This window comes from Solenopsis invicta, chromosome 13, assembly GCF_016802725.1.
Source record: "Solenopsis invicta isolate M01_SB chromosome 13, UNIL_Sinv_3.0, whole genome shotgun sequence".
Classification (NCBI taxonomy): Eukaryota; Metazoa; Arthropoda; class Insecta; order Hymenoptera; family Formicidae; genus Solenopsis; species Solenopsis invicta.
The window spans coordinates 3,675,262-3,687,311 of NC_052676.1; the positions used below are offsets into that span (position 1 = coordinate 3,675,262).

At 36.8% G+C, this 12,050-nt stretch overlaps 3 protein-coding genes across 5 annotated transcripts; 2 read left to right on the plus strand and 1 right to left on the minus strand.

Moving 5' to 3' along the window:
- The first annotated feature begins 412 nt into the window (after positions 1-412).
- Positions 413-3,134, plus strand: LOC105207521 (MIP18 family protein galla-2). Of its 3 annotated transcripts, none has more exons than XR_005576123.1 (4): positions 413-773; positions 1,046-1,125; positions 1,257-1,639; positions 3,001-3,134. XR_005576123.1 is itself a non-coding variant. In XM_026136992.2 (3 exons), the coding sequence occupies exons 1-3, from the start codon at positions 653-655 to the stop codon at positions 1,524-1,526; spliced, it is 471 nt and encodes a 156-aa protein (XP_025992777.1). In that variant the 5' UTR covers positions 414-652; the 3' UTR covers positions 1,527-2,360. The 3 variants fall into 3 exon arrangements, 1 of the variants encoding a protein (XP_025992777.1); XR_851449.3 differs by lacking the exon at positions 3,001-3,134 and adding an exon at positions 1,978-2,357 and having other exon boundaries at positions 414-773; XM_026136992.2 differs by lacking the exon at positions 3,001-3,134 and having other exon boundaries at positions 414-773; positions 1,257-2,360.
- LOC105207524 (ubiquitin carboxyl-terminal hydrolase calypso) lies at positions 2,625-11,670 on the plus strand. Its single transcript, XM_011177045.3, has 8 exons — positions 2,625-2,861; positions 3,001-3,215; positions 4,436-5,211; positions 6,518-6,651; positions 8,494-8,598; positions 8,690-9,006; positions 9,184-9,332; positions 9,469-11,670. Exons 1-8 carry the CDS (start codon positions 2,804-2,806, stop codon positions 9,545-9,547), a joined length of 1,833 nt encoding a protein of 610 aa, XP_011175347.1. The 5' UTR covers positions 2,625-2,803; the 3' UTR covers positions 9,548-11,670.
- On the minus strand, positions 6,651-8,494 carry LOC105207522. The gene is made up of 2 exons (XM_011177044.3): positions 8,026-8,494; positions 6,651-7,936 (listed from the first exon to the last, which is right to left on the minus strand). Exons 1-2 carry the CDS (start codon positions 8,194-8,196, stop codon positions 6,686-6,688), a joined length of 1,422 nt encoding a protein of 473 aa, XP_011175346.2. The 5' UTR covers positions 8,197-8,494; the 3' UTR covers positions 6,651-6,685.
- Positions 11,671-12,050: the final 380 nt, after the last annotated feature.

Sequence of the window (12,050 nt, forward strand, 5' to 3'; positions counted from 1 at the left end):
GCATCCTCACCGTCTCGTACGAGTTTTTGATGCGAGCGAGTGTTTCGAGAGTGCCGTGGAGTGTCGAAAGTGAAGTGAAATGTCGGGCGTTCGTATCAACGTCCGTCGTCTGTCGGATGCGAAGTCGTGTCGCGTTTAATCGTGTTTTGCATCTTCTCCGTTGTCTCGTATCCCGAGTTTCACACGCGTATGAGTATCAGAAATGTTTCGAGAGTGCCAAAAACGATGGGCCAAGTTTGAATCAAGACGAATCGTTGTGAGGAGGGTCTTGGATCTCGAACGTTCGACAGCTGTGGCCGAGACGGAGCTGGACGGTGCGACCAGCGGCGATCAGTGAGTCAATTTGCACTTGTATTCGGTATTCGTACCTCGTCCCCATTACGTTCACGCAAATGATCGGTACAGTGCGATGAGACGAACAAATCCGTCGTATAAAAGCGATTAAGAACGATTTGAAGTTGACATTCGTGTACGCGCGCTCGGTTTCGATCATTCGATGCTCTCTTCGTCAGGTATGCCAACAGTCGTGAGTGACGTACTCTTTCCGAAATACTCTGCACGCTTCGCACTCTTTCGTATGTTTATAACCTCTAAGCTGATCGAAGTTGAACAAGTGGATTATGAAAATTTAACGTTTATTCGATGATTCATAATGAGTGAAAATTTGGAAAACATTAATCCGAAGCTCTACAAAAAATTAGATGACCGAGAAGTTACAGCCGAAGAGCAAGATGACGATGTTGCGGACGAATTTGATTCACGTGAAATTTTTGGTACATAACTTGAATTGCATATCAAATATATTATCTAATTGTGCATGAATTTATTTTTTGTTTGCGTTAATAAAACATTTAACTGTTGCTTTCAATTATTACACATTTATGTTTTTTTTACTATCGAAAATAGAAAACATAACTTGCAAGTACAAACAATAAAATATGTGCTTTATTTAATATTTTGCATATTAGCTAAATAATTATTGCATTTGTTAATGTATATTTGATATTTAATAAAGTTTAAAAATACAATCGTTGATAATTTACAGATATAATTAGAAATATTAATGATCCCGAGCATCCGTTAACTTTAGAGGAGTTAAATGTAGTGGAGCAGAATCTCATTGAGGTAAACTGTTTTTTTAAACAACAGATTAAGTTTTCGTAACTGACTGCATTAAAACTTTCTATCTTACTTTCGCTAAACATCAAATATATCTTTTATTTTGTATCTTTTATTTTAAAACTTACATATTATAGGTTGACAACAAAAAGAACAAAGTGGATGTGAAATTTACACCTACAATTCCGCACTGCAGTATGGCCACTCTGATAGGATTGTCCATTCGTGTGCAACTGTTGCGTGCTTTACCTGCTAGGTTCAAGGTTAGCGTGGAAATTTCTCCTGGCACTCATGTCTCCGAAGCGGCAGTGAACAAGCAGCTTGCAGACAAGGAACGAGTTGCTGCGGCTTTAGAGAATTCTATGCTACTTGGTGTGATCAATCAGTGTTTGGCACCAAAAAACTAACAAGTCATATAAATTATGAGAATTTCAACTATTTAAACCGTCCTCATAATTTTATTATTATGTACATATGTTACCAAGTAGTTTCCATATTTCTGTTTGAACAATGAATAAAGGTTGGTATTCATTAGTTGATTTTAATATTTAAAATTGTTTTAAGTGCAGCATACTTACCATATTAAAAGAAAGAAAAGTATGTCGCTATGTTGGAAGTTTTGAATAAATTAAAAAGGAATAGAAAAAAGATTGAAGTGTAAAGAAGAAAAAAAGACAAAAGAATTATAAAATTAGACAAGAGTGTGAAACAGTTGAGACTTAGAATAAAATTGCAAAGAAAAAAAAACATTGAAAAGTTTGAGAATCTTTTTGTGCAAAAATGCATAAGATTAGACAAAATATCAACATTATGTAAAATTTAATTTATATTTTGTCATTTTAACAATTTTTATTCCAGGATACAAGTTATTTTATAAATTTTATTGTTTGGAATATTTTCAAAGAAGTTACCAATATATTTGTTCCCATATTGATTTGTTTGAAAAGATAAGAGGACACATATTCTACAATCCCACGATCTTAAAATAAAAACGGATTACAAATATCTGACAAACAATTTGCTAAAATTCTTTAAGAATTGATATCGTACAACTGCTGTGAATAGTGTGAATAATGAGTCTTAATTTTTGAAAGAAATAGCGTGTATAATATTACTTAATATAGAAATTTATCAGTAATATTGACATAATAAAATTTCTTTGTTGTAAATTTACTTTGTATTTACTTTATAAGATTACAATGTACAGTTCACTTCATAAATAAATTTGAATAAAGATTTTATAATTCTTTTCCTTCTTTATAAAATATCTATAAAGTATTTATGAAGAATATTAAAATAAAAATTATTTACCAATATTTATCATTAATATTGTATCCTGTTTGGGTCAGTTTTCTCTCTGCTAGTTACTATCCGACCTCGATTACTATCAATATAAATCTCGGTTTAATTTACTTTTTAATTCTATCTTTTTCTAGTTCTAATTCTTTCTGTTCCTTTCTATCCTTCGGTTATTTTTTCGACTTTTCAAAATTAAAGTATTTCCAATCTTCGAAAGAGAAATCGTTCAAAAAACGCGGTTTGTCCATCGCGCTCTAACCACGTGACTCACATCATGTGACATATGTTTTGGCGCAATATGGCGCCACTGGCTGTTGGAGTTAGAGTGCGATGAGGTCGTGGAGACGATTTTTGGCATGTTTTGCATCTGACAGCTAACGAAAAGATGCCTGTTGATATTAATCGATTAACGGAGGGTTGGTTGGAGCTAGAGAGCGACCCGGGTACGTTGTTAACCTCAAAATATGTCTGTTAATCATTTGTCAATGATGATCTAATGTTCGTGTCCAGTTGCTTAAAAAAAGTACTTAGTGCTATAAATTCGTATTTAGCAACGCTATAACACTTTCCTCACCTTTTCAGGCTTGTTCACGTTGCTATTGGAAGACTTCGGTGTGAAGGGGGTCCAAGTGGAGGAGATCTACGATCTGCAGAAGTCTCTGGAAGGTCCGGTCTATGGTTTCATTTTCCTGTTTCGATGGATCGAGGAACGGCGATCCAGGCGAAAGGTCGTGGAGCAGGATGAGAGTTTTGTCAAGGACGAGGAGATAGTTAACAATATCTTCTTCGCACAGCAGGTATATAGTTCTAATATATAACTCTTATCATATCCCAGATCTGCTGCTATGTATAAGATACCAAAATTCACAGATGGAAATATCAAGAAAAATATCCTTGAAGAATTAAGGAAAGTAGTTATTTGTTAATTTTTGTTTCAAGCAGTTTTTTTTTTAGGTATGAAAGATTAAATCTAATCAGTCACAAGCTACCTCGCTTTAATTTTATTGGTACTTGTCATCTTGTATACCTCTCTGAATTATATATTTGTATCTTTCGAATGTCATATAAAGTTGATTTGGAAATACTATAGTTTTAAAAGCTTGGAAAAAATTATTTCTTTCCAATTTTTTCACAGATTTTCTCAACTGTCAGTTTTAATGTCTTTCACTTAATTTTTTGAAGAAGTTAATTTTTTTATGCCTTTTTTCTATAAATAGCATCTAATTCACATGTTGATAAAAGTTTTTAGGGTTGCTGGTTATAAATGTGTAAAATTTAAAATTCCAAAATGTTAATACATATTTAAAATGGTCTAGAGATCTAATATGGTAGACCAATTAAAAATTTTCTTGAATTTGAATATAACATAATTAGGAGCTTTTAGGATCGTTGATTTGAAATATTAGTTTTTTTTATAGGTATTTCTTTTCGTGTTGAAAATTTTGACTTTAGATTTGTGATGAGCAATTTGAAATTGAGATTCAAATCCAATAAAATTTAGTATTTTGGTTTGCTCTATTGCATCTACCATTCTTAATTTTGACATTTTCACTACAATTTTATCATCAGCAATCTCAAAAACTTATGTATACCAACTTATATATGAATACGATAAAATTTAACATTTAGTACATCATATTAAATCTGCCATTAAGTAGCAATTTTCTTTTCATGTTAGCCTTTATGTTAACTTTTAAAATAAGCCTAGAAAGAACTCTTTGTTTTAATCTTTGTGGAAGATATATGTATTTTTTTTCACTTTTACTCCATTTCAAAAGTATTTAAGGTATCAAGATTTTAAACTTATAAGGATATGATTTCTTGCAAAATCTTGCTCTTCATCTTTAAAAGGAATTCAGAAAGAAGTCACTACTTTTATCTTTGTGAAACGTATGAATTTTTGAACAACCAGGACATATACTATATGTCCCATTAGGCACAAAAGAATTAAATTAATATATGAAATATGTATCATTTTTATTACTCAATGTTACGTAACATTATACAATTACCACAGGTGGTCCCGAACAGTTGCGCTACGCATGCGCTACTCTCGGTATTGCTGAATTGTCCGAACATTCACCTGGGCACGACCCTGTCGCGACTGAAGCTACACACATCCGGCATGTGCCCAGAGAACAAGGGGTGGGCGATCGGCAATACGCCGGAGCTGGCCTGCGCGCACAACTCGCACGCCATGCCTCAGGCAAAAAGGCGGCAGGACAAGAACACCGGCGTCTCCACGGGCAGATTTACTGGAGAAGCTTTTCATTTTGTGAGCTACGTACCGATAAACGGCAGACTCTTCGAACTGGACGGCTTGAAACCTTATCCTATGGATCATGGACCGTGGAAGGAGCACGAGGAGTGGACAGAGCAATTTAGACGCGTCATTACCGATCGTTTAGGCATGGCGACTGGCGAGCAGCTGCAGGACATTAGATTCAATTTGATGGCCGTTGTGCCCGACAGACGTCTCGCAATCTCGCACAAATTAACGATGCTGAAGACCAATAGACAGATAGTCCTGGAAGCTTTGCAGCAATTGATGAAATTGAGTCATCATGATGGCAGTAACACGGAGAAGAATTCGCATAAAGAAATCGATCCCGATAAGGAAAAACGGGAGTATGAGAAAAGAAGCAAGACCGAGGATGAAAACGGATTGCCTGTTAAGACGGAGATCGAAGAGCCGCCTGCAATTCCCACTATCAACGTCGAGAGAAATAACGATTCAACGGTGGTTATGGATGAATCGGTCTCCGGCATCACATCTGGGAAAACCGAATCCACGTAAATAGCAATCGAATGCTTTACTCATGTAACACACACTGCTATTTCTAATTTCATCACAATATAGTTTGTTTAATCGAGTTGATTGAGCGATGTTTAGTTAACTCTTATAAAATATAGCAGTAGAGAATATAACAGCTTGTAAGCATAAACATTGTTTAAACAGTAATAACGTCCTGCTTGTTATTAAAAAAAAAAAAGGAATGTTGTGTGATGCTCCATGTAAGAGCGATGAACTCGTAAGTAACAGATTGCGAGTTTGGATCTACACATCCCATATACATATAGATTTCTAAATTCATAATTTTTAGTGGAAGTTACAAAGGATTTCTTTAGACTTGGGATAGAAAAAAACTAAAGTGATAATTTAGTAGAAAGGGCTACAGACAAGTAAAAATAATGGATGTTCAATTAATCATGATACTTAATTTACTTAGTTAATATTAATTTAACAAACATAATGGAACAAGTTTTAATTTAATTTTATTTATTTTATCAATCAGCTAAGTTTGTTAATTTTTTTTGGTTAAAGATTAAAATTTTTTCAGTTTTTAGCTTTTTTTCCTTATATATATATATAGAGTTTGGCAAGTAGGAGAAAATTTAACGAGTGATTCCAAATGCTAAAATCACACAAAAATAAAAAATAATAAAATTAAGCGATTAAGCTTTTATTTTTTAACTATAAATATTTGAATATATAAAAAGTGAGTGAAAAACGTGAATCAGAATTGACCGGAAAAGTTCAATGGATGAAAAAAATTCTGTAATAATTCTGATTTTCTGTTTTGGACTTTATCCAATGGTATAAACTGGCAAAGATTATAAAAATGACTAACATATAATACTTGAATACATTTATATAATTTACGCAAAAGATATTTTTATTTTAATTAGTAAATGATTAGTAAAGCATACTAATTACTACAATTTAAAGAAAAATGAAACCAACTAATAGCAATAAAATCTTATAATAATAAAGTATTTTTTAATTCAAATTAATATGTAAAATACATTTTTTAAACAAATCTTTAAAGATCTAAATGTTACTAAATTTTATATTTTTAATTTAATGAGAAAAACTTCACAGAATTACAATTTTTTAGTAAAAGTCTAATTTACTCTATGTCGATGCCTTTATCTTATTTTATCATCTAGAATTACTCTTTGAATTCTCTCTTTTTTTTTATCTCTGTTGCTAAAACAGTCTGTATAATATATGTATTTCATATTTACTTATAACTTTTAACATTCCATACAATTTTATCGGTACTGCTCGATATTAACGATTCATATTTAATTTCAGTGGAATAGAGAAGGTGGTGATGTGCGCTCTGGATTATGCAACGCCTTTGCGAATTCAAACATCCCCAGCTCACAGCTCTTCGAGTACGGACACGTCATCAGAAATCGGATCCGCCTTTAACTCACCCACTCAAGGTAAAGAAAAAAAAGAGGAAATTCTTGTTTTATTTCACGGCAGGACGTCGCACAGTCGTCTGGTGGTGCACACTTTCTTGCTCTGGCAAAATATCAGGGTATTCGGGCAGGTCATTCGGATCGATTTGATTTCTTCGGAATCCGGCATGTTGTAACAGATGTAATAATGAGAATCGGAAGTGGGATCCTTGATTTTACCGAGCTCTCGGCACAAACTCTCCTCAGCTTCTTCGTGTGCCGTCGTAGCTTTGTCTTCGGCACGTTCGATAAATATTTCATTTGTAAGAGGCCTATGGTTCCGGCTGCACGTTTTCACGCTCTCGACGTCGCAGATTCGCGAGTACACGTTAAAAGCCGTGTGCAGCGGGCACGAGTACTCCACTACAGTGGCCGTTTTTGGCTCGCATGTGTAATACCGGTTACAGTCGGTCCTGTTCGGCAGACGGACGTTTCTCGTGCACGCCACGACGGTAACGGTCCGCGGCGTTAATCGATGCGCCACGGCCCTGTACCGCTCGATTGTGAGATACTGTTTGTTTCCGAGATTATCACTGATTCTTATTATGCTGTTATCGGAGTCCAGACTGTTGATTAGCAGCTCTAGGGTGCTCTCTGTCGAAACGGTGCTGTCCGTTGTCGCGACGATCTGTTGAGGCCCACCGGTCTCCACTAATTCGGTCGGTTCACCGTTATGTAACTCGTTTCCCTCGGTGTGGCCTTGCGCAAGGTAGTTCAACGATACGTTCTGCTGTTGATTATGAGACGCGAGTATGGTAATAGTTTGCGTCGGCTTTACGATTGTGGCGTCTTTGATGGGTATCGTCAAGGAGTCCGTTACTGTAGCTGATAGCCCGTTGTAAGCCTGTAACTGGCTCATCAATTCGTTCAGCCATTTGTAATGACTGTCCAGGATGTTCTTGTATTCTTGTATCAGGGAGAACGGTGATTGCTCTTGGCTGTTTGTGTAGATGTACAAATAATTCTCCTCCCTGTGATAGGACGCGTTTCTCACGCTCTTGTCTTCTTGCTTCGTTTTGTCCTCTTCGAATTCGATTAAGGGATACGCGGTTGCCTCAGTTGTCAAGTCGGAGAAGTCGTCGATCACGTAGGACGAATCGATTGTTTCGGAGAATCCCGAGGGATCCTGCGTATATCCCAGATAGCTAGTATCCATCGACTCGAGTATCCCGTGCTTCTTCGTTACGGGAGCGCGCTCGGTTGAGAGTGTGTCACACGTCCAGATATCACCGGGAACCACGCACATCCGCAAATATGGTTGGAACACCTGAAATCATATTTCAGTCATCGTTAGCGATTATTACGCCGTTAGAATCGGGAGACCGGCTTTGTTTATCCCGCCTGTTAACGTCTCACCAAGCCCTCGGTACATTTCGATGGGATCCACACGTAACCACCGCCGGGTAGATTCATGCAATTGTAGAAAATCGTGCAACTCGTTAGATGCGGCTTCCTCGGTTCCGGGCATCTCGAGGAGCTCGCTAGGCAGATTAGGCTGCACGCGAGGAAGACTGATACGAACAGCATCCCGTGTCGCAACTGTTACAGACTGCAGTTTCGTCTGTTCTGCTTCGAGACATTATGTACTTTTCACACGTGAGTACAAACTCGTGCAGAAGCTCTGCGACAAGTATTTTGTTTCACACCTTTCACGTACAGTTACTTGACCTCTGTCCACTACATTATCTATTTGCCGGTGTCTAATCGAGTAGAATTTTAGAAATGGTGTATAAAAGCGGATATATTGAAATCATTAACGCGAAAATGTTGAAAATCTTGGACAGCCAGAGGAAAAGAGAGAAATTAAAAAATCTTGTCTTCTAGCTTGGGGATGGAATTCTGGTCAGAGCAGTCCCACGTCGACGAAGGATTTCAAGAAGTTTGTAGTAATCAGAGTTGCCGGTGACGAGAAAAACGAGGCAGGACTGAGTAAGTATCAAGATTTATGCACCTCGAAATTTCACGAACACGAAATAAATTTTTATTTGTTACTTAACATCGAAATATCGCGTTTACACAGGTCGTTCTCTGGGAAATATCAATATAAACGGGAAGAGATTGGTTTCTGACAGCGGTCACTTGCACAAGAAGGTTTGTTTATCGGGCGAGGTCAGAATTCCTCACGCAAGGGTAAAAACCAGCAACGGCGACACGGTCACGGAGGAGAAGAAGGTCGAAAAAATCGATCCCAAGCTGTGCTCCAAATATCCGGAATTGTTCGAGCCGCACACGTTCGCGCCCAAGGATCTCCTGGCGTTGCTGAAGAATTTGGAGCACGAGATCAGCGTGTGCGAGACCAGCCTGAAGGACGAGAACGACAAGAGAAATAAGTACAAGGTTGGTCTTACGCGAGGTCACGAAGCGCTTGCTATTTTTAATGGCAAAGGTTGCAGTTAACAGCCACGACATCCCGTCCCATTCTTCTTGCGATTATAAGTTATAATTTATGCTTGTAATTAACTCTGATATTATTGCCGAGTAGTTATATGTATAGAAATCGTGTGAATCTTCCAGATTGACGATTGCCGGAGAACGCATAATTATGACGAATTCATTTGTACCTTCCTCTCGATGCTGGCCCAACAGGGGAAACTGGCGGAATTGGTTCAGCAACATCTAACATTAAAGAAGCATTCTTCCGTTTCGGTGAATAGGGTTCACAGGTGCGTAATTCGCGTTTTGATCGATCATTATTCAATTGGAATTTTTACAAAGTTGATTGATAAAGTAATCTTTAAGTTGATCTATTGCTTGTTGAGTTAATTTTTTTTCTGAAATTGAATTTTGATTCATTTCCAGATCATCGAAGAAGTCCGACACCCGTCAGAACTCTTCGCGCAGACGTCGTGGTAGAACAAAATGTAAAAAACGAAAGTAATCTCTAGCTAATGTGAATTTTAGGCGTAGGGCATCATTCCGTCTGTTTGGAATTATTTGGATTGTTTATAATGAGCACACACGAAAATTTGGTTTTATAAAAATCATATGAAGAGGCCATACACAGGTGATTATCAGGATCAAAATTATACGTAAATACTTCAGAGGATGAATTTAGAGTCCGAAACAAGAAGAAAAAAATCGACACGAATGCCGTTTATTTATTCTTCGGGTCATAATAAATATTTAAAATGCCATTGTGAAAATTTTTTTTATAATTTTTTATATAATTTTTTAAATTTTATGTATAATTTTAAAACTATTTAAAAAATTTTTGGGAGTTTTTGTAACGTTTTTAAAGTACTGAGAAAATTAATATTTTTTTTTAATTCTAAAATATTTTAGGATTCTCATCTTTAATTTCTAATAAAAATTTATAAAATTTGATATAGATTCAAGGTCGTGAATTAGCTAATTAAATAGAAGATAGACCAACGTCTTACGATTTTTTTAAATTTTTAGAAAATGAGACATGACAATTTTTTATACCGGGACATTTTTATTTTCATATGACAATTTTTCTTCTTTTTCGGCAAATTTACTCTGCAATATCGTCCTGTATATTTAATCTGTAATCTTTATCGGCAGTCACAGAAGAACTTTTTAAAACTAGGCGGCGTATAAGGACTGATAGTCTCACCTGCTCCTGTTATTACTATTATTCTTTCAGATTTATTGACTTATTATTATAATTAGCTCGATATTTCTGATTTTTAAACGTAATGCAAGTATTTTCTAGACAATCATAGAACTGATCTTAACTCGGATGCTACATCATTGAGTAGACATTATTTCTTACACTGTACAGGTTACAATGTATACACATATATTTTTTATATTCTTTGTATAATATTTGCACGCGTGGTATTATTTGTCCAAAGTAGATATTTATGCTTATTGTAGTCCCGCTTACTCGTTTCGAAAGTATCCCTATTTTCTGAATTGTATGTATATTTCAGGTAAAATATATAACTTATTGAAAGAACGATGTTAGCGTTCCTTCTTATCAAACTACCGAAGAGGAGAAAGAGGAGGAGGAGAGAAAGAGAGGCGACAAGAATTAAGGAAAGGGCCTTGTGTCAAAAACATTGAAAATATTTATTTATCGGTATTCATATACAAGTACACTACACGCGCTGTGGATATGTCCCTTAGAGTCTAAATACTTACATCTCCGAGCAGCCGGAGAAAGGAGAACCAAGCATATTCGATTGGCTGGAATTACGGTTTGTTTTTTTCTGTTTTTTAATCGTAAATCGGACGACGGGTCATCGATCATCGCCTCTAAGTCGCTTTACCGTTAGTATAGTGCACATAGGAACTGTAGTCAAAACGCGCGCGAACGATCTCGTGGGGCACAATCGGGAGGATGATGGAAGTGAAGAGAGGGAAAAAGGGGAAAAAGGGATGAGAGTGTCGTTCCTTCTCCGGCCGACGCTTCGGCGGTCCTCGTAACTGCTTTTTGGCAAAAAAAGGGGTGCGATTGTATATGTATATACAAATTTGTAACGTGTTCAGCTCTCGCGACGATCGCGTCGCATTATCGGTGATGATTGTTTTCGAGGCGAGCGAGACAAAAGTGCGCGAGTAATCGGGATGTATGTGTGTGTGTTTATTGTTTATTTGTTTGTTGTGTATCTGGGATCTATGTAGAGTGTTAAAAATCCGGAATCGCGCGTCGAGACCACGTCGTCGACGTTGATCGCGGAAATCGCGGGCTCATTAGTTATAACAATAGAAGACAACGTATGTACACGTGATGCGGTATCCTCGTTTTTTTTCTCTCGCAAGAAGCGCACATGACTTTGTCGTTACAACAGGCACTCTCGGTATTTTACAAGCGACGCGACTGCGAAACGCGCGGCGGTGTTGCTAGCGAACGTCGTCCTCTGTAGCGTGTCGAAGCTCGGCGACGATGGTGACGACTCGGAACGTTTTATTGCTTTATTTACGTTGTATTTAAGTGTATAAATCGACATCGTGGATTTCATTGTTAGCATTCTGTCCACTCAATTGAGCTCAAACTGAAAGTCTTTTGTTATCAAGTAAATATATTTATTTTATTTATTTTAATTATTATTTCCTTGATTGTTTAAAAATATTTTGTAAGAGTTAACAAAAAAATTATTTTATACTTGCTAATATTTATTTAAATATAGGAAATGATACTGAAAAACAAATATATTTACTTAATGTAAAATAACGACTTTTTCAGTGCAGGAGGGTTGAAGATTCGGCGGCGGTCGAGGTCCCTTTCGTGCGCGATCCACCGACACTGTGACCGCGGAATTTACAAGCGTACCGTACGAAACATAGTACATTCACGCCGGAAAGAGTAACGTAAAAAAAGTACGAGGGCAAGAGGAATAAAGACGAGATCCTGTCCGCGAAAGGCGCGACAGATCGTCTCGCGAAAGGGAACTCCACCGCCGTTTGCGATCTCT

Coding starts and splice junctions, on each gene's coding strand:
- LOC105207521 (XM_026136992.2), top strand. CDS start 653: ATGAGTGAAAATTTGGAAAACATTAATCCGAAGCTCTACAAAAAATTA. Junction 774..1,045: donor TGATTCACGTGAAATTTTTG/GTACATAACTTG, acceptor GATAATTTACAG/ATATAATTAGAAATATTAAT. Junction 1,126..1,256: donor TGGAGCAGAATCTCATTGAG/GTAAACTGTTTT, acceptor TACATATTATAG/GTTGACAACAAAAAGAACAA.
- LOC105207524 (XM_011177045.3), top strand. CDS start 2,804: ATGCCTGTTGATATTAATCGATTAACGGAGGGTTGGTTGGAGCTAGAG. Junction 8,599..8,689: donor GAAAAACGAGGCAGGACTGA/GTAAGTATCAAG, acceptor GCGTTTACACAG/GTCGTTCTCTGGGAAATATC. Junction 9,333..9,468: donor TCGGTGAATAGGGTTCACAG/GTGCGTAATTCG, acceptor ATTCATTTCCAG/ATCATCGAAGAAGTCCGACA.
- LOC105207522 (XM_011177044.3), bottom strand. CDS start 8,196: ATGCTGTTCGTATCAGTCTTCCTCGCGTGCAGCCTAATCTGCCTAGCG. Junction 7,937..8,025: donor CGAAATGTACCGAGGGCTTG/GTGAGACGTTAA, acceptor ATATGATTTCAG/GTGTTCCAACCATATTTGCG.